Source organism: Nicotiana sylvestris, chromosome 12 (assembly GCF_000393655.2).
Source record: "Nicotiana sylvestris chromosome 12, ASM39365v2, whole genome shotgun sequence".
NCBI classification, from domain to species: Eukaryota; Viridiplantae; Streptophyta; class Magnoliopsida; order Solanales; family Solanaceae; genus Nicotiana; species Nicotiana sylvestris.
In genome coordinates, this window is record NC_091068.1 from 37509294 (window position 1) to 37532604 (window position 23311).

Genomic DNA, 23311 nt, shown 5'->3' on the forward strand with positions numbered 1-23311 from the left:
AAACCAAAACTTAGGGACATAATCCAGTTCAATTTCGTCCAAATATTCAAACCCAACACCAATTTCGTTCCTCAAGATTCAAAAGCGCACAAGCTTCAATCCAATTATTGGGTTTTAAATTCAATCCACAAAGGTTTCCAATGGGATAATTATACGGAGTTGTTCCTACTCCAGGTATGTTAAGGCTAACCTCTTCTTTCATTTGGCATGATCTTGTCATTACATCCATATCCCAGAATTTACGTATGTTTTGCTAGTCTCGCAAATTGCGTATATTTTCCTAGTATTCTACATATTCAATTGAGTATTTTCTTCTTCCAGTCAAGAGAGCAGGGAAGTTATATATATACAGTATTAAAAGTATTTTCATTACCATCGAGCTATAATCGATGGGCAGGCCCCTATTGACAACCTCTTATCAGATAGTAAGTTATATACCGATCCTACTGTGGCCGAGCGCTTATGAGCGAGCCTAGTTGGTCGAGATACAAAGCCTAGTATGGTCGAGTGCGTATGAGCGGTACTACGGCAGAGCAATTATATATATACCGAGCCTACTGTGGTCGAGCACGTATGAGCGAGCCCAGCATGGTCGAGATACAGATCCTAGTATGGCCGAGCGCTTATGAGCGATCCTACTAGGGCAGAGCAGATATATATGTATACTGAGCCTTATAGGGCCGAACAACTATTTTACTTAATATATTGACAGAATTGAGTCAGTATCAGCAGGTAAGCATATCTTCAGATTATCTTTGACTTCCAGCTACTTGCAGTTATTATATTATCAGTTCAGTTTCAGCTTTCAGTATATTGCCTTACATACTTAGTACATTATTTCGTACTGACGTCCCTTTTCTGGGGGCGCTGTATTTCATGCATGCAGGTCAGACAGACAGACGAGTAGGCCTCTTCAATAAGTGTTTCCCGAGTTCAGCTTGATCGGTAATCTCCATGCCTTTTAGAGTTTCCGGGTCTAGAGCCTTATGTATATCTTGTATATATACGTATATATATATATGTCTGTATAGGTCGGAGAGTCGTTCCGATCAAGTATATCTATCAGTAGAGGCTTGTAGACATATCTTGTCAGTTAGTGCAGTATGTTGGGCTTTCAGGCCTTGTATGTATATTTGGTTAATTTGTCAGCTATAATAAATATGACGGCCTTGTCAGCCAAATTTTATATTGATATTTAGTCAGCATTCGCTATCGTCTTGCAATGTGGCTCATTGCCAAAAGTATGACATCATATGTTCAGAGTCCCTTAGTTGCAAGTTGGTACACAAGGGTAGGTGAGGTATTGGGTGCCGGTCTCACCCCCCCCAAGTTCGGGGCGTGATAGTTGAGGAAGCCTTAAAAACTCCAGTTGGGTACAAACAATGTAGGAGGAACTCAATCAATTAGATAAAAATCAAGTCTGGGTACTGCTACCTAAGCCTGCAAATGCCACCGTAGTTGGAGCCAAGTGGATTTTCAGAAATAAGCTAAATGAAAATGGAAAGGTTGTGAGAAACAAATCCAGATTAGTAGCCCAAGGCTACTCATAGCAGGAATGAGTGGACTATGATGAAACCTTATCACGAATAGCTCGACTAGAGTCTATATGGGTTCTTCTTGCATATGTATCCTTCAAACGATTTAGATTTTTCCAGATAGAGGTCAAAAGTGCTTTTATAAATGGCTTTATTAATGAGGAGGTATATGTAAAATAGCCTCCTGGTTTTAAAGACTCAAGATTCTCTTACCATGTGTATAAGTTGACCAAAGCTTTGTGTGGACTCAAACAAGCTACACGAGCCTTGTACGAAAGGCTTAGCTCATTTTTACTTGACGATGGCTTTACAAGTGGTAAAGTAAACACTACATTATTTATCAAACGATCTTTAAGAGGTAATCTTATTATTCAAATCTATGTTATGATATTATCTTAGGAAGTGCTAACCCTCTTTTGTGCAAGGAATTCGCTAGTCTTATTGTCACGACCCAGATTTCCCATCGTCGGGATCGTGATGGCACGTAACCAAACGATTGCTAGGCAAGCAACATATAAAAATCTAAATATGCTACTTCTTTAGGAAATTCACTAAATGACAATAATTTAAAACATAATGATTTAATAAAATGCGGAAGTTATAATTACTCAATATCACAACACCACTACAAAATATCTGGTGTCACAATCCACAAACTTCTAAGAGTTACTACAAATACTGGTTTAAAGAAAATAAATTTGTTCTTGAAATGAAAGAAAACAGGGAAACTAAGACAAATGGAAGGGGACTCCAGGGTCTGCGAACGCCGGCAAATCCACCTTAGGTCTCCTGATGGATTGAAGGTAGCAACCCAACTCTAATCAATGTGGTCCAGTATCGAAATATGCACAGAAAGTGACTAGTGCAGTATCAGTACAACCGACCCCATGTACTGGTAAGTGCCGAGACTAACCTCAGAGAAGTAGCGACGAGGCTACGACACGACAATAACATGAACCTATGCAGTTAAATCATATACGAGAAGATAACAACAAATAGAAATTTAGCAGATATTAACGGGAAGGGGAAAACATGCTGAGGGGAAATATCAAATTCTGAAAATAGTACAGTAAGAAACACAGTAAATATCATGTTTTGCACCCACAGAAGTAATAACATAGCAAAACATGTTCACGTCATCACCCTTCGTGCTTTTACTTCGTCCTTACCATAAGAAAAAATAGAAACATCACGACATCACCCTTCGTACATTAAATCTCTCATAACATGGAACAACATCACCCTTCGTGCATTAACACTAACAGAATATGGCCCATCGTGCATTATCACTCACTTACAAAACATTGCACGACATCACCCTTCGTGCCTTACACTCTTCCTTACCCAAACAACAAAACAATAACAACCCGGCAAGGGAAATAATCAATAACCAACCTCGTTTCAATGTTAAATTTCACAATATCAATCTCTACTTGAGTCAATACTCAACCGATATCTAATTCCAGGAAAACATGATAAGATTTGTTTAACATAAAGAATAACCGGTTTAAGCATGAACAATACGAATAAAGAATACAACGATCACAAGTATAAGACCCACTCGCATGCTATGAACTGACGATAACGTATAGGTACTCGTCACCTCACCTATATGTCGTACTCAACAACCAAACACACATCAAATAAGGCAACGACACCTAATCTATAAAGCTAAGGTTAGCCACAACATTTACCTCGATTCCACGGCCAAAATCAAGCCTCAATCACTGCTTTTCCTCTAGATTCTACCTCCAAACCACTCGTATCTAGTCATAGTTAACTCAATAACATCAATTATTGTTAAAGAAATTAATTCTAATACACAATTATAGGTTTCCTAACATTTTTCCCAAAAAGTCAAAAATCGACCCCGGGCCCGCTTGGTCAAAACTCGAAGTTTGGACTTAAACCCGATTACCCATTCACTCCTGAGCCCGAATATACAATTGGTTTTGGAATTCAACCTCAATTTGAGGTCTAAATCCCCAAATTTTGAAATTCCTAAGTTCTACCCAAAACACCCAATGCAACCATGAAAAAACCCTAGATTCCAAGATAAAATCTTGTAAAAAGATTCAATTGATTGAAAGAAATAAGTTAAGAATTACTTACCTATGATTTAGAGAAGAACTGGCCTTTGAATCTCCTCTTGAAGTTTAGATTTTTAAAAATGGGAGAATGAATGAAAAATCTCGTTTTTGTCCAAAACATATCAGCTGCAGATGTCGCATTTGCGGAGCTCGCAAATACGAGAAAGGCATCACAAATGTGAAACTATCGCATTTCTGCTGCTATCGCAAGTGCAAACCATTTGGTCGCAAATGTGAAGGTTCCTCCACCAGACTCAATTCACAAATGGGAAGGGCTATTTGCAATTGCGAAGATGGGCTGGCCTAGCTTCTCTTCACATTTGCGATGAGAAGCTCGCAAATACGACCTCATAAGTAGTCACAAATGCGAACCTTGACCTCACATTTGCGAGGTCTGAGGCCTGCAACAAGTTCAGCTATACCAACAGTAATTTCTAAGTTCCAAATCACTCCATAGCCTATCCAAAACTCACCCAAGCCCCCGGGGCTCCAAACCAATCATGCACACAAGTCTTATAAAATCATACGAACTTGCTCGTGCGATCAAATCACCAAAATAACATATAAACTATGTTTTTAAAACCAAAACATGGAATCTTTAAGAATATTTGAAATTCCTATTTTCACAAGCGGACGTCCGAATCACGTCAAATCAGTCCCGTTTCTCAACAAATTTCACAGACATGACTTAAATACTATATTAAACCTGTACTGGGCTCCGGAACCAAAATACGAGCCCGATACCAACATGATCAAACATTATTCAATTTATTTAAATCCTTAGATTTTCAGTTTAATGATTTTTAATAAAAATTCATTACTCGGGCTAGGGACCTCGGAATTCGATTTCGGGCATATGCCCAAGTCCCATATTTTATTACGGACACTCCAGGACCGTCAAAACACTTATCCTGGTTTGATCACTCAAAATATTGACCAAAGTCATCTAAATCACTTTTAAAAGGCTAAAATTATTATTTTCTCAAATTTTTCACATAAAGTCTTTCCGGAAACGCGCCCGAACTGCGCACACAAATCGAGATGATTTTTTGGGTCATTATGCTTATGCAAAGTGAATTTGAAATGAGCATGATATGAGAGCATACATTTTTCCTTGGACTTCAAATTCAACAATCTGAAGAAGGAACTTTTGTGTGCCAGACAAAATATACAAAGGAATTAATTCAAAAGTTTGGCATGAGTATTGCTAAAGTAATTGGTACACCAATGAGCCCGTCAACAAGTCTCGACAAGGTTGAATAAGGAAATCTAGTTGATGAAACTAAATATCGTGGAATGATTAGATCTTTGCTTTACTTGACTGTAAGTCGACCGAATATTATGTTTAGTATATGTAAATGTGCTAGGTTTCAGTCAGCTCCTAAGGAATCACATCTTACTGCACTAAAGAGAATAATTCGTTATCTCATCGGAACTATTTCTTATGGACTATGGTACCCACATTCTAACAATTTTAGGCTGAAAGGTTTTTCAGATGCTGATCTTGCAGGTGATAAAGAAGACAGAAAAATCACCAGTGGAACATGTCAATTACTGGAAAAGACGTTAATATCATGGAACAGTAAGAAATAAGGATCAGTTGCATTATCCACAACGGAGGCAGAATATATTGCCATTGGGAAATGCTATGCACAGTTACTATGGATGTCTTATCAAATAGGTGACTTCGAATTATTGTTTAAACCTATTCAAATATTCTGTGATAACTCTAGTGCTATATGTCTCTCGAAGAATCCTATGCAACATTCTATGGCTAAGCATATAGACATTAAGCATCATTCCATTAGACATCTTGTATTTAAGGGAGATATAGAATTATCATTTGTTGGCACCACTAATCAATTAGTAGACATTTTAACTAAGCCTTTACTCGAAGATAGATTTTGCTCCCTAAGAGAACTAATTGGCATTATTTTGCTTGATTATAGAAATTAGGACCTATGTGTTAATTTTAATTCTTGTGTGTCTAAATTGCAGCTTTAAAGAAAGGAAAATCAATCATCATGGCCCTTCACTGACACCATTCCTTTCTTGCACTCAACCATAAAAATCCCTTCTTTTTATTCCCTTCTCCCTTTTCTTCATTGTTTCTATCGCTCAGAAACCCTTCTTCAAAATCCTTGAATGACAAAACACTCCAAGAATCCTTCTGCCTCTACTAGAAAAAGCACTCATTCAAAGGGAAAACTCTCTTCTCAGCATCCATAACAAGTAGACGTATGGTCTGACCATTTAGAAGGGTTTGCCTCTGCTCAGGTAGAACCATCAGATTACTCTCACCGAATAGGAGAAAAAGCTCTTGGTAAAAGGCCCATAGAATACCCCCTTGAATCTTTTGCCCCCAAGAAATCTAAAGTAGACATCTCGAGTTCTTCTCTAGAGTCCGACCTAAATTTATGGGATACCCCAAATAAGAATTTCTTTATTGCTCTAAAAGACAAGCCCATTGCTCATGGTAGAGTAATCGACCTTGATGACATGGAGGCCCTCAATTGTAAGGTAAAGAGTATGTTTGTTTTTCAAGGATGCTCTAAATTCCTCTCCGTATACCTTCCGAAAGTTTATGAACCTTTAATGAGAATGTTCTATGCCAATCTTCGCTCTATCAAGCCTGATAAGTTAGAATCCCCAGTTCTATGAAGATGCATTGTCCTTGATTATGCCATGTTTGACTGAATTTTTCAGTGTAACTACTCCGGTTTTCCCATGCTTTTCAAGAATACTCGACCTGTTGATTTTGAAATTTCTTCTGGTCAAGAAATTTTTTGCTGAATGTTCATCTTGTTCCCTTTCTAAATAGTTAGGTCCTAGTTTCGAAACCCGAGTTCTAGCCCACATTGTTGCAACTACTCTTCTTCTTCTTCACACTAGCTCATTCTCCCCTTCTCTCAATGAGACACCTTTCTTGTTACAAACTTAAGGTTAAACTATGCTCATGGGTCATAAACATCATGATTAAGAGTGCTGATGATGCCACCAGTCTACCCTATGGTATGGCTATCACCAACATCTTGGAAGGCCACATCATCTCTATTTCAAACCCTTTTTTCTCTATTTTTAAGTCCGACAATTCTAGATCGTTTGGCATTATGGGTATGTATGTACAAAGGGCTCATGGGTAAAGAAACATGAAAGTGAAGTCAGGAATGTTCAGCCTGATTCAAAGATCAAAGCCTCTGGTTCCTATCATAGTGTAAGTAATCTTGATCTTGTAGAAAATTTGACTGCTATTGACAACATGTTGACCATCATCAAGGACCTTCTTGATGCAACTCAATATACGGTTGGGGACATTTATGCCATCTCTAAAGAGACTAGGTCTGGAATTTCAATGATAAGGGTAGAAATTCTCAAACTTATAGAAAACACAGTCAAAGCCTTCAAGGAGGTACATGACAGGATTAATGGGGTGACATTTTCAGCTAATTCCAGCTTTGAGCGTCTGAAGGAGGTGATTTGCAACACTCTCACTTATTTCTTATGTCGTTAATTGTGGATGTTTAAGATGGAATTTTTGCTGCAATTTTGCTGTTTTGGACTGGATAACTAGTAACTGGATATTTCTCTTTACTTTTGCTAAACTCTGCATGCCTATAATTTGCAAATATTTGCCTCTTATGTGCTTGTTTCTACTTAATTTCAGTTGTATATATGCATATCCCCTCATTGCGGATGTCAAAAGAAGGTAGAAAGAAGTCATACCCATTGTATAATAGGTAGCAACGCCTGTTGAATGGGAGTCAATGAAGCATATTAGAAAAACAGTCATACATTACAGGACAAATAGCAGAACCTGTTGAGGGGGAGTCGATTGAAGAATATGTTGAGGGGGAGTCGACTACAGTTGAGCAGGACAACAGGGAAGTAAACTGTTGTTTATGTATATTATTTTTACCATCATCAAAAAGAGGGATATTGTTAAATATGAGTTTTAATGGTGAAAAATAATACATCACACTTGGTGCAGGATCACAACGAATAAAACAAAGGAATCAAGAAGCCCTATCATTCAAGTATGAATTAAAGAAAACAATCAGTTAAAAGGAGCTCTAGAAGCAAAGAAAAAGGAAAAGTATCAATGATTGAAGATGAAGAAGGAAGAAGCATCGGAGATCCGGAAAAGAATCAACCAATGATTTGATGGATGATTGATGGAAGATATTATAGGAAGGTCCCAAATCAAAGGAAAACAAGATTGTGAAACGATACACTAGAGATCGTTGAAGCCAAAAATCAAGGGATCCATCGGTGATCACTCAAGTAACGGAAAGATATGCCCAGCGGAATAACAGACTATCAAGACCACAAATCAAGAAAGATTAACAGAAACTTGACTTTATTCTTGGAAAGAATCAATTTATGATTTCATTAAAGGACCAACTCCCTTGGGTTTGTAATCTCTCAAGATTCACGAGTGAAGAAGGCCTCACGAAGTATATATACATCTGTTCCAGGCTTGAAGCAGACATACTTCGAACGAACTATTATTATTCCTTTTGTTCTACTCCAAATAAGCATTGTAGTTCTTCTTAGACCTGCTGTATAATTAGTGAGAGAATAAAAAGAGACAAACACTAGTGTGGCATTGTATCAAAAAGAGAAAAGTGACATAAATATTAAGGTGTTGGTGTAAATCTACATCAATCATTTTGTACTCGTATACTGAAAGAGATCACCCTTGCAACCCAAGAGGACTAAAATGTGATTTACATTGAATCTGAACTAGTATAAAATTATGGTGTCTTTATTTCCTATATTTTTTTCTACATTACTATTATTCTATTCTTATCTCTTATCGACTAATTGGTAAACTAGGCAACACTTATAATACTAAAAATAAAAATAGACTATTCACCTCCCTCTTGTATTTTCACGGGATACTATCAGTTGAAGATCAGGGCTTCCGACATTCTAAGACGGCCTTCAGGACCCGCTATGGGCATTATAAATTCTTGGAGATGACTTTTGGCTTGCCAATGCCCCGAAAACTTTCAAGCACTTAATGAACATTGTATTCCAGCCTTATTCTGATTTCTTCGTCATTGTGTTCATTGATAATATATTTTTGTAGTCCCGTAGTATGAAGGAGCATGAGCAGTATTTAAGGATCATGCTCTAACTCTAAGGGAGAATAATCTATATGCTAAGTTCTTCACATGTGAGTTTTGGTTACATTTAGTGCCATTCTTGGGCCATGTGCTGTCTAGTAAGGGAATTATGGTGGATCCAAAGAATATTGAGACAATTCAGAGTTGGCCGAGACCTTCTACTACTATAGATATTTAAAGTTTCCATGTGTAGGCTGGGTATTTCCGCTGCTTTGTAGAGGGGTTTGCATCTGTCGCAGCCCCATTGATTATGTTAACTCAGAAGAGTCCCCAGTTCAGGTTGTCCGATGAGTGTGAGGAAAGCTTTCAGAAGCTCAAGACTACCTTGGCTACAACTTTAGTTATGGTTTTAACTTTCGGATTGAGTTCATACACAGTCTACTATGATGGTTTATAGGTTTGTATCGGGTGTGTATTGATGCATGATGGTAGAGTGACTGCCTATGCTTTGCGTACGTTGAAATTCCATGAGAAGGACTACCCAATACATGATTTGGAGCTAGAAGCTATGGTACATGCACTCAAGATTTGGAGGCACTACTTTTATGGAGTGTCTTGTGAGGTGTATACAGATTACCGAAGTCTTCAATATCCATTCAAGAAGAAGGATTTGAACTTGAGGCAACAAAGGTGGTTGGAGCTATCGAATGACTATGATAACACCATTCTTTATCATCATGTGACGGCTAATATGGTGGATGACGCCTTTAGTAGGAAGGCGAAGAGTATGGCAAGTTTTACTTTTATTCCAGCTGGGAAGAGGCCTTTGGCTATGGATGTTCAGACATTAGCCAACACGTTCATGAGATTGGATATTTGGAGCCTAGCTAGGCTCTTGCTTATGTTGTAGCACATTTGTCCTTGTTTGAGAGCATAAAGGCGCACAAGTATGATTATCCCCGCTTATGTTTATTTAAGGACACATTGATTCTAAGGAGGTGACTATTGGTGATGATGAGGTTTTGAGGCTACAAAGGTCATAGTTGTGTTCCAAATGTGGATGGCTAGAGAGAGTTGATTGAGAGGATCATAGTTCATGGTATTCCATTTACCTAGGTGCTATGAAGATTTATCGTGATTTGAAGCAGCATTACTAGTGGATAACAATGAAGAAGGATATTGTTGAGAATGTTGCATGGTGTTTGAACTGTCAGCAGGTTAAGTATAAACATTAGAGACCAGGTGGTTTTCTTCATAGGCTAGATATAATAGAGTGGAAATGGGAGCATATTATTATGGATTTTGTGGATGGTCTTCCATAGACTTTGAGGAGATTTGATGATGTATGGGTCATTGTGGACAGACTAACCAAGTCTGCATATTTTATTTCGGTCATGACTTGAGCAATTGGCTCGGATTTTTCTTAGAGAGAATGTTTTCCTGCATGGTGTGCCTATATCTATTATCTCGGATCGAGTCACTCATTTTACATCATATTTTTGTAGATCGGTGCAGCATAAGTTGGGCAGAGGTTGAGATGAGTACAACATTTTATTGCCAGATGGACGAGCAGTCTGAGTGTGTCATTCAGATCTTGAAAGACATGTTGAGGGATTGTCTTTGATTTCGAGGCTAGTAGAATTCGTTTATACTATTAGTAGAGTTTGCCAACAACAACAGCTACCAGTCGAGTACTCAGATGGCTTTGTATGAGGCCTTATATGGGAGTTAATGTCGTTCTTCGGTTGGTTGGTTTGATCCTGGGGAGGCTAGGTTGTTGGGCACTGATCTTGTTCGTGATGCTTTGGAGAAAGTGAAATTTATTTAGGAGCAACTTCGTATAGCGTAGTCCAGGAAAAAGAGTTATGCTGATAGGAAGGCTGTGATGTGGCATTAATGGTGGGTGAGAAGGTTCTACTTAGAGTTTCTCCCATAAAGGATATGCTCAGGTTAGGTAAGAAGGGCAAGTTGAGCCCTTGGTATATTGGTCCTTTCGAGGTGTTGGAGAAAGTTGGTGAGGCGGCATATAGAGTTGCTTTGCCACCCAATTTATCAAAAGTTCATCCGGTGTTTCATGTTTCCATACTTCAAAAGTACTATTGTTACAACCCATATTCACGTACATTAGTTCATGCCATGAGTTAGTTGATGTAAATCTGAGAAGAGATTATCTTTGAGATGATAAGAAGTTAATCCTATTGGTCTTAAATGATACAAGGGAGTATAAAGGTGGTTAACAAGTATTAAAAGTTAAACGAATTAAGGATGTTGTAACCCGTATTTTTGGGTAAAGCTAGAGGTGCTTAATATACTCAAAAAGTCGTGTTTTAAGGTATTTGAATCATATAATATTTGTATCATAAGCCTTGAATTCAAACGAGTTAAGAAACAAAAGTCGACAAACATTGTCGCAACTTAGGTTCATAATTTACATAAGCTTTGATCAAATATTACTAATGAAAATTGAATATCCAATTGAAGATCTATGAGTCTAGTTTCCAGTGCATTTAACCGTTCATCAATACGATATCGGAGTGGAGAGATATTCGCATTTTCGCGCGACTGCGCCAATCAGCTCTCTATGGGGTACACATAGGCGGTTTAAGACAGAGGGATATATATAAGATGCCTCAAAACCATTTTAACTCATTATTTTTCAGTTTATTCAGATTTTAGAACCCTAAAAACACTCTCTCAATTTCTCTCATCATCCAAGACCAAACAAATGGCAAACAACACAAATCAAGCATCGGAAATCTCGTGGCGCTAGTAAGTTTCTTGTTCTTCTTGTTGTTGCTCATTTTTGTGTTGTTACAGCTCGTGTGGGAGGTTTTTTTAAATGGTTTATATTCTGTAAATACTCCCTCATGTTTTTAATATGAACCCCAGGTGATTTCAAGTATTCTAAAGTGATTCTAGTGCCAAAAAACCCTAATTGATTGCTAGTTTTGCTTCATTGTTCTTTTGGCAGCATTGGAGGTATATTTCATGGAAAATAAAGGTCAAATTAGATTTGTTCTTTCTGTTTAAAGGTAAGTAACCTCTTACTCTACATGTATTTAAGATTATCCAAGTTGCGTCTAAGTCATTGAAGCTAGAACTTGTGAAATATATATCAAAAGGATTGGTAGTAGTGTTGTTGGTTAGTGGACTATTTTGGGAGGCTCAATATGATTATTATTGATGTTTTTTGGGCTGTGTGGTGATTTTTTTGACTTGTGGGAAGTCATATAAATAGGGAAGGTGCTGTCCGTTTCCTCATAAAATAGGTTTTGGTCGATACATAATAGTTACGACGCCTAAATGATAACGATAATGTCATTCTCTTATTGTAGATTAAGTAGTCATGAATTTGCATAGCTTGAGGTCGGGAAGTATATACAAAGTATGTGAGGCTATCCCATTCCTTCTATTGCATGACTCTGATTGTACATAATTTAATGAACGAGCTTCCAAAAATACTCTACTCCTAGAAGCTAGCAGTACTTACGTTGTTTCCCTTCTTATGGAGCGATTGATGTTGATGTTGCTTCTCTTATTATTGTTTTATCAATGTTGTTAGTACTTTCTTATTCTTATAACATTCATTATAAAGAGTTAGTCCTAATAATGTGTACAGAGGATACCAACCATATGTCATTCCGAAAGGTTCAGAATATTATTCCAATGAGTCTTGCATGCATTATATATATGTATCTATTTTACTCTACCGAGCTGCGTTATAGACAGACAGGTATGGCACCTATTGTGCAACCACTGATCAATTGGATTTTACCGAGCTCTACGTGGTCGGATACGATTATGCCGAGCCTTATAATGGCCGAGTATGTTTTTACCGAGCCTATTACGGACGGATATGATATGATGATGATTCCCACAGAGGGGAACATTTTAAAACTTTATGTATATATACATATGTATCATGCATTTCATGTCAGTATCCCTCTAAGGTACCCAGATGTTACAGGTTGTATATTCTTTATCTCTGGTTATATTATTGCTCGTACTTATGGTTTCCTGCCTTACATACTCAGTACTTTATTCGTACTGACGTTCTTTTTTATTTGTGGACGCTGCATGTGGTGCTGCAGGTCCTGATAGACTGGTAGACGCAGCTCCCCTACCATACCAGGCTGCCCAGTTCAGTGGTTATTAGCGTGATCTTGGTATGCATTTTTGTTATAGACATCATGGGTATGTCGGGGCCCTGTTCCGGCAATGTTGCAGTACTTATGTTCCTTTAGAGGCTCATACATAGGTGTCGACTCATGTATAGTTTGGTATGCCTTGTCGGTTGATTTTTTTGTATAGTCTTTCATGGCAGCGTGGTAGCTCGTACCTTATATATAGTTTCTTGACTGTCTGGTCATCCCATGTTATGTATGTTAATGCTATTATCTTTCATTAGTTGTTGTTCATGATCCATGTCAACCATTTATATTAATCTTGTCGGCCCTTGAAGATAATAAGGAAGGTTAGATAAAATGTACGTTGGTGCTCAACAAATATGGATCGGGTGCTAGTCATGACCCTCCAGTTCGGGTCATGATAAACTTGGTATCAAAGCAAGTATGTCCTAGGGGTTGTCTATGAGCCGTGTCTAGTAGAGTCTTGATTATGGATGTATAGCACGCCACATTTATAATTAGGATGCTACCTGACATCTAGGGTTGTTACCTTCTTCCTGAATCTAGATCGTGCGTAGAGTTGAGTCGTAAGTGTTTGTCTCTAATATTCACCTTGTTTTCTTTCAGCGGTGCCTTCGACTAGGACGCAAGATATTAGTAGACGGCTTGATATAGTTGCGAGAGAGGGTACCAGTCAGGTGCCTCCAGCCAGAGCAGGCCAAAATGAGGTTCAGAGTGAGATGTCGTCTCATACCTCACCTACTCCATCTCATTAAGAGGATATTAGGAGGCACCTACAACCTCCAGTTCCTCAATCTAGAACCATAAACTAGGATATGTGGAGTTATTTACAGTCGTTGACTAGCTTGGTAGCTGCTCAGGATCAAAGGCAGAATGAAGGTGATGCTGATAAGCCAGTTAGTGTGAGAGTTTGTGATTTTATTAAACTACACCCTCCATTATTTACCGGATCAGACCCCAAGAAGTACCCACAAACTTTTATTGATCAGGTTCATCATACACTGTGGGTTATGCATGCTAGTGATACAGAGGCAGTAGAGTTGGCTTATTATCGGTTACGAGATTTAGCGATTTTCTGGTATGATAGTTGGGAGAGATCCAGGGGTCTGAATGCTCTTCTAGCTGTGTGGAAGGAATTTTCTAAGGTCTTTCTTTGTGACTACTTGCCAATTGAGAAACGAAGGGGTAGAGCTAATTTCTTGAACCTTCGACAAGGTAATTTGAGTGTGCAAGAGTATAGTATGCAGTTTGATTATTTGGCAAGGTATGCTCCCCATATGGTGGCCGAGATGAGCGATAGGGTGCATCTGTTCGTGAACGGATTGGGACCATATCTGATAAATGAGTGCATGACACCCTCATTGGTGGAAGGCATGGATATTTCCCGTATTCAGGATTATGCCCAGATGCTAAAGGATCGTAAGCACCAGCAAAAGGCAGATAGGGAGCAAGGTAGAGGCCAGCATAAGAGGGCGAGATTTACAGGGTATTCTGATGACTTCAGAGGCAGTGTCAATCCCCAATCTTCGAGGAGTTCGGCTCCACCTGCAGCTAGTTCTTCTCCACAATTTCAAAGGCCTCGATATGATCGATTTGCCTATTCTGGTCTAGAACAGAGTTCGCGGGCATCAAGCTCGCAGTATCACAAGGATACTAGTCAGACGAGACCCTCAACACCATGTTGTGATTACTGCAGCAAGGATCAATTTGGACTGTGTCATTGTGGTTCTGATGCGTGCTATTCTTGCGGATAGCCTAGCCATATGATGCGGGATTGTTCTAAAAGAGGAGGTAGTGGTATGGCTCAACTAACTAGATTTGTGTCTGTTTCTTCCTTATCAGTTCGACCTCTAGTACGGGGTTTTCAGCAATTGATAGGTCGTGGTAGAGGTAGAGGTGCAGTGCCGAATTCGAGTGGTGCTCAAACTTGAACCTATGATCTAGTAGGTCGATAGGATCTCGAGTCGTCTCCGGATGTTGTTATAGGTATATTGTCTTTGTTTTCTTATGATGTATATAAGTTGATTGATCCGAGATCTACATTATCATATGTTACACCCTTTGTGGCTAATAGGTTTGGCACTGAGCCTGAATTGATAAGTAAACCACTTGCATTATCTACTCCGATAGGAGATTCTGTGATTGCTAGAAGGGTATATATAGGTTGCATAGTGATGATTTGTAGTCGTCAATCCTCGGAAAATTTATTTGAGTTAGAAATGGTTGATTTTGATGTGATAATGGGAATAGACTGTTTAGCCTCATGCTATGCAAATGTTGACTTTCGTATGAAGATGGTTAGGTTTCAGTTTCCTAGTGAACCCATTATTAAATGGAAGGGGAACATTGCTACGCCGAAAGGTAGGTTTATTTCCTATCTTAAGGCAAGGAAGATGATCTCAAAAGGTTACATTTATCATCTCGTTCGCGTTAGGGATGCGGAGACGAAGTGACCTACTCTATAATCAATTCCTGTGGTCAATAAATTTCTAGATGTTTTCCCAGATGAACTCCAAGGCCTTCCTCCTGAAAGGGAGATTGAGTTTAGCATTGATGTGTTGCCTAACACTGAACCCATATCTATTCCTCCATACAGGATGGCCCCATCAGATTTGCGAGAGTTGAAGATGCAGTTCAAGGACTTGTTGGATAAGGGCTTCATTAGTCCCAACACTTCACCTTGGGGTGCACCTGTTTTGTTCGTGCGGAAGAAATACAGGTCGTTAAGGATGTGTATCGATTATCGACAATTGAATAAGTTTGCTATAAAGAACAAGAATATGCTTCCAAGGATTGACGATCAGTTTGACCAACTCAACGGTGCTAAGTATTTCTCAAAGATTGACTTACGTTCAGGGTATCATCAGGTGAGGGTTAAGGAGAAGGATATTCCAAAGACGGTCTTCCGGACAAGATATGGGCACTTTGAGTTCTTGGTGATGTCGTTCGGGCTAACAAATGCCCTAGTACCTTTTATGCATCTCATGAATATTGTATTCATGACCTATATTGATGTGTTCGTGATCGTATTCATTGATGACATTCTGTTTTATTCTCGTTTAGAGGCAGAACATGCGCGCCACTTGTAGATAGTATTACAGACGCTTCAGGATCGTAAGTTATATGCTAAGCTCTCCAAATATGAATTCTGGCTGAACTCAGTAGCATTCCTTGGCCATGTGATATCTGACGAGGGTATTAGTATCCACACTCAGAAGATCGATGCAGTAAAGAATTTGCCATGACGTACAACACCATCAGAAGTCTGCAGCTTCCTAGGGCTAGCAGGATATTATAGGTGGTTTGTAGAAGGGTTTTCCTCTATATCAGTACCATTGACTAAGTTAACACTGAAAGATACCAAGTTCCATTGGTCTGACGCTTGTGAATGATGTTTTCAGGAGCTAGAGTATTGATTGACATCCGCGCCAGTGCTCACTCTCCTAGAAAGAATAGAAGGTTATGTGGTATATTATGATGCGTCAGGTATAGGTTTGGGGTGCGTATTGATGTAATGTGGGAAGGTGATTACTTATGCATCAAGACAATTGAGAAACATGAAAAGAATTACCCTACCCATGATTTGGAATTGGTTGCAGTAATATATGATTTGAAGATATGATGTCATTACTTATACAATGTCCATGTTGACATCTACACATATCATAAGAGTTTACAATACATCTTCAAGCAGAAGGAGTTAAATTTGAGGTAACGTATGTGGCTTGAATTACTGAAATATTATGATGTCGAGATATTGTACCATCCCGGTAAAGCGAACATTGTGGCAGATGCTCTCAGTCGTAAGTTAATGACAGGCTTAGTACACATTGATGCAAGTAAAAAGGGGTTGACTAAAGAGCTCCATCATCTAGCCAATATGAGAATAACATTGTTAGACTCTGACGACGGAGGTGTTACCGTACAGAATACATCAGAATCATCTTTGGTAGCCAAGGTAAAAACACCGCAATATGAAGATCCTATCTTAGTACAATTGATAGAGAGCATTCAACAGTGTAAAACTATGTCTTTTGAGATCGGATAATATGGGGCACTGAGATACCAGGGCTGATTATGTGTGCCTAATGTGGTAGGGTTATGAGAGAAGATTATGAATGAGATTCGTCTATCCCGATATTCCATCCATCCCAACTAGACAAAGATGTATCATGATGTCAAAGAGCAGTGTTGGTGGGATAGTATGGACATCAGAAAGATTGAACATCAGAAAACTGGTGGATTGCTTCAGAATATAGAGATTTCGACCTGGAAATGGGAGGTGATTAATATGGACTTCATTATTGGATTACCTCGCTCTTATCATAAGTTTGATTCCATCTGGGTGATAGTTGATCTACTTAAAAAATGTGCCCATTTTCTGTTAGTTAAGACAACTTACACGGCTACAGATTATGCGAACTTGTATATAAAGGATATTATTAGGCGTCATGGTGTGTCAGTATCTATTATATCAGACCGAGGAGCTCAATTTACGGCTAACTTTTGGAGGTCTTTTCAGAAGGGTTTAGGCGCACAAGTGAATATTAGCACTGCATTGCATCCGCAGACTGACGGACAGGCTGAACGTCCTATTCAGACACTTAAAGATATGCTATGAGCATGTGTTCTAGATTTCAAGGGGAATTGGGATGATCATCTACCACTCATAGAATTTGCCTACAATAATAGCTACCATTCCAGTATTAAAATGGCTCCGTATGAGGCACTGTATGGGAGAAGATGTAGATCGCCAGTTGGATGGTTTGAGGTCGGTGAAACAAAATTATATGGGCCAAATTTGATTCACCACGCCATTGAGAAGGTAAAAGTTATACAAGAACGACTAACGGCGCGCAAAGTAGGTAAAAATCTTATTTTGATGTCCGACATCGTGATCTGGAGTTTGAGGGTGGTGATTGGGGTTTCCTGAGGATCTCGCCGATGAAGGGCATTGTGCGCTTTGGGAAGAAGGGTAAGCTGAGTCCAAGGTACATCGGGCCGTATAAAATTCTTCGACGAATTGGACATTTTGCTTATGAGTTAGAATTGCCATCCGAATTGGAATTTGTCCACGCGGTATTCCATGTATCTATGTTGAGGAAATGTATTGGAGACCCTTCTCGGGTCATCCCTATCAAATATGTACAAGTTACAAAGGATCGATCATATGAAGAAGTGCTAGTGGCTATATTTGATCGACAAGTCCGCAAGTTGAGAAAAAAGGTGTAGCTTCCATCAAAGTATTGTGGAGGAACAAGAATATGGAAGAAATGACATAGGAAGCAGAAGAGGAGATGAAGTCTAAATACCCTTACCTGTTCCAGAATGAAGATAATGAGGATGCTAGGGGAACACAAGATGCATTAGAAAGTGAAATAGCTCTATGAGGTAAGCAATACCTTGAGAATACTCTTCCTTAATACAAAATGGTGATATGCAGATAATGTACATATCCATAATGCTTTATGTAGCCTTGTGAGGCAATACGTTGGGTTATACTTCTTGCAAGTTTTGCTAGAGTCCATTTTATAGGGGAAACTTGGCCGGAAATTTTCGTTGGAATCCACGATGATTTAGACTCCCCATAAACCCTTACATTCAAGGATGAATGTTCCTAAGGGGGGAGGCTTTGACAACCCATATTCACGTACTTTATATGGTAGAAATCGATAGTTCGATTTCACGATCAGCAAGGCATCTCGAGGATTTTCAGTGATCGACTTCGAGGATTCTCGGTGATCAACTCCGAGGTAGTGTAAGTAACGACCGGCCTCGAGGCAATGTAAGTTAGTAGTCTCGGTGGATTAGGGTGAAGTTCCCAAGGCGCGTGAATAGAAATAACAAAGCCTAGTGGACTAGTCTAGAAAATGAATCAAGACATTAAATGGTTGTACCAACCCCATATATTTGTAATTAATGCATCTGTACTATAATGGGATTCCCCCTCATATATAAAGGGGATCCTTGTCATTTTTAAGGATCTATTGCTCAATACTAAATGTGCAAGAACATTCTTTCTGCTCTCTAACATATTTTCATGATCTCATTACTTCCATTTATTGCTTACATTCATTGTGTTCTATTTATTGTTCATCATTTATTGCTTATCATTGATCATAAAGAGCCATCATTTTGTCGCGCCCCCTTTTTTCCCTTCTGACGACGAAGTTCGTGTTTTGACATTCACGGGGGTGTAATGACTTGTTTCCTTTTATGAATTGGGTATTTGAAGAGTCGCCACCTAACGAATTACAGTGGGTTAGGGCACCTAAAGTGATTAACTCTTGGGTTGGTTTGCATTATCAGAGATTAGGGTAAGGGCTCGAAGTAACCTTGAGGGGACGGTGTTAGGCACCCCTCTTGGTCCACAACTGTGGGTCCTGGCCGAACTTATATTCACAAATTAGTCCATTACAAGTAGACAGTTGAATCAAATAGGTTGCAAGTAAAGCACGTTGGATAACTCAAGTAATAAGCTAAAGATTTGGACAAGTTGTGGAACAAAGGCTTAAATAAAAAAGGAATTTTGGTAAAGGAGGGGTCCTAGGTTGGTTATCCTATAGGATCACCCTACACAATATCCGGTAAAAACTCCTCGATAAGTGGCTAATGTGACATTAGCGTTTAGTCATCATATCCCATATATACTCTTCTCATCCCCTTATTGGTCATGCAAAGCAAGTGTTTGGTCAGCAATATCTATTATGTGCTGCTACCCATCCCGTCTTAATGGTCTTGGAGGGAGTTAGAACCTCTACCTCTAGGTGGTTCTAGACATACCCCTAAGGTTTTAAAAGGTAAATATTCTAAGGAGAAAATCAAAAATACTTAGGACTTTCAGCACATAAAAAGGAGCAATTAGAGGCTCAAAGTTTCCTCCTCAAACAAGCACATAAACAACATGACTCAAGCAAAATTAAGGGCTTTTATTAGATGGTGTCCTAAGGCAGGATATCTAGGTGAATATGCAGAAACAAGCAACTTATAGTTTAGAAACTCAGGAGTAGTAACCCTAGTAGTTGCCTATTGATTTTCTAAAGCCAGTTAGGATCAAAAAATATTAAGCAATAGAAACAGTTTTCAGAAATGCAGTTTTGAAAATGCCCTTAAGGCTTGCCTATACGCGGAGTACTGATTAGCACACTTCTGTATTGGAATAAAGTAGGTTTTGAAACGGATTTTCTATAATACTTATAGGCATGATATCTAATGCGATTGAGGCAGTTTTAAAGAACTTGTTTCAGGAAACATGGAATACTTAGTTAAACCAATTCAGAAGTGAACTAAGTGTGGACTAAGTGGAATTATTCAGACTAGTCTTAGATTAACAGGAAGGAATTTGAGTATGATTTCCTATAGGCATGATATCTACGTTAATATGGAAGGCATGATTATTTGGAACCTATAGGCATGGTTTCTAAACATGTCCAAAATGTAAAGACTTATAAACATGATTTCTACTTGGTAAGACAATCAAATTTAAACATAAAGTCCTAGGAGCATGATTTCTACTGGAAAACAATCAGATTTAAACATAAGCCCCTAGGAGCATGATTTCTACCTGTATTACCCCCCACAAATATGCATCTACCCATCCCTTTCGCTAAATACACCAATATTTGTTTACAAGTTATTACAGACCAATGAATGAATTACATAAGTAAATAAGAAAAATAAGAAGCTATTCTACAGGGAGCCTTCATTTAGGCCCAGATTTCCAAAGTCTCCAATGGCCTCAAATACCTCAATTCCATAGACAATGACATAGTCTAGGTGCATCAAAGTTTCCTAAGGATCTCAAGGATCCCGGGCAGTGTTTACACCTAGACTTGGTAACCAAAAATTGAACAAGTGCAATGTGGAAGGGCCAACCTCAGTATACCAGAGTTCAGAGGGTTCTCAAGAGGACCCCAAGGCAGTACACATACTGGAGGGGGCATAACTTATTGACTAAGAGTAGGGTAAAAGTGATTGACATAAGTTGAGAGGTTTTAGCAAAAAAACTATATTAAAAAAGAAGTAATATAGTAAAACATCAGAGACTGTTTGGAAAGAGATTGAAGAAATGAACACAACACCTTAGGACAAGTTTATACATAGCCAGTAGTCATAGAACCAAAGTAAATTCAATAGTCACAAATAGGGGTCAAGGGGGTTTGGGATACATAGAACACTTGATTGCAAGCACATAATCAAGCAAAGGTCTAGGAATTGGTATATACATGCTCAGGAATAGCTGACCAGGCATAGTCACAAAACCAGACACAAAGAACAAGATCACTTACATGGGTGATATGGATATGGTGATTCATGGAGCACATGATGGTAAGCACACAACAAGTAAGAGATAATTGGTATGACATGCTCAGAAACACACATAAGGGGGAATATACTGATCTCAAGGAAGGGTAAGACATAATAACATGCTAATAATGTAACCTCAACTACAAGTTTCACAACAAAACTACAAATAGAAGCAAACTTGAAACAAAATGAACTAAAGCAATAAGAAAACCATAATGTTGTTGGAACTTTGAATTGAAAGTAAAGCATACCAGTAAAGAGGATAGTAAGCAGAGTGATAGAACAAGAGAACACAATGGTTAGCTGCAACCGGCTAACTTAGAGCAGTAGCAAGTAGTATAAAAGATAGCAGGAAATTTAAGTGTGAGATAGTTTTGAACCAAAAGTTCGTGTTGTGCTAATGAAAGACTAGGGTATATATAGTAGTTCAAAATTAGATAAAAATAAGGTAAGAATCATAGTAGCATAGTAATTATGGAATTCGGGATCAATTAGAGCAAAGTCAGGACAAGTACTCCCTTAAGTTAAGGGAACTAATTCAAATAGTAAGAACAAGTAGCATATAAGGCAAGAAATCAGTATATGGCTAATAAGGAAAGAATCAAATTTAGTAAGTATAGGGTAAGCAATTAGGGATAAGTTCAGAAAATTCCAATTAAGGAAATGGTTCAGTAAGGATAAAGTAACACAACAAATAAAGTAGGAGAATCAATTAATTTAAACAGACGAAGTATGAAATTGGGGTTTAAAAGAGAATCTTCCAATCAGACCATAAAATAAGGAAATCAGAATCAATCAAGGGGAAGCTATGATTCCACACTCATCAGATAAATAGAGTAAGAACACTTAGACGTAGCAAACAGGCAGGGTTAACAATAGAAAGAGACAAGTCTTGAATAATCGATGAACAGAATCACATAGATGTGGTATAAGTTAGGCTAAAAGCTTAGTAAAAAACACATTCTGTTATGCCCCGCAATATTACATCGATATTCCGTCTTGAGGTATTACATTATAATGATGTTACGCTTTGCAGTATTAAATTACGACGATGTTACACCCTGTAGTATTGTACGTTGAATTTATCATACGGTAATTGACATCAGTCCAAGGAAAAGATTATTTGGAGATTATAAGGATTTTGCTATTTTAAACAGGTAATGAGTAAGTTCGTGAAGGTAAGAGGGGAAACAAATCAAAGAAAATAAATTTTCGTCGAAGTTTTGCAATTTGGGATAAAGTACGGTCCAAACTATAATAACCCGATATTTATGGATTACACAAGGTACCATATGACCATGATAGTATGATATATAAAGATTATTAAAAATAAGTAGAATTTTAAGTAATTGAAGGCAATTCTTAGTTATGCGGGTAATTGGTTAATTACCGAATAGCGGGATATTAACTAATTAATTTAATTAAAAACTTTTGATAGGTATCAATGGAAACGTGGCAGCCCAAGACTACTCTTCATTAAAATAGGTGGCATGTAGGGGCCTTAAGGCCAAAGATTAGTCATCTTAAAATGGGCCCCACTCTATTTGATAAAGACACAAGTCATTAAAAGAAATGGTATATTTAAAATGTAATGGGTTAAAAATAAAAAGCTCTTATACTCTTAAGAGCCAACATACGGATGAATTGAATTCTCCATATTCAATTGTAGGAATTGATATTATTAATGACACATGTTATAACACAAATTTATTGATATTTTATGCAAAGAAGTGATGCCTTATCATTCAATGATGGCCTTGGATAAACATGTTCAAGTCCCAGATTCTCTTCTTCAGTTTCTCAATGAAGCTAATATCACATTCATTGGTCTTAACGATGTACACGATAAATTCAAGAAGCCAGATATTAGTTGTGATCGCTGGAAGAACCTGGAATTAAAAAGAGTTGTGAAAATTGGATAAAAGTGAGGTGCTTATGTTTGCTAAGCTATCGGATGAAAGCCACAAAATTCATACGAGAATATGTAATATTATAGCAACAGAATTTTGCGATTCTAAAGGAGTGCGGTACAATATTTCGCAAGAATATCATATAGATTTTCCCCTACTTCGATCCACTGTTACGTGTTCGTCACAGAAGACGTGTGTCAGAGGAATTTTCAAGAGAATCGGTCCAGGTATGTTAAGGCTGTCCCTTCTTTC

At 38.3% G+C, this 23311-nt stretch overlaps 1 protein-coding gene across 1 annotated transcript; it reads left to right on the forward strand.

Moving 5' to 3' along the window:
• The first annotated feature begins 13657 nt into the window (after positions 1-13657).
• On the forward strand, positions 13658-14596 carry LOC104224350 (uncharacterized). Its single transcript, XM_070163568.1, has one exon. It carries the CDS (start codon positions 13658-13660, stop codon positions 14594-14596), a length of 939 nt encoding a protein of 312 aa, XP_070019669.1.
• The last annotated feature ends 8715 nt before the right edge of the window (positions 14597-23311 follow it).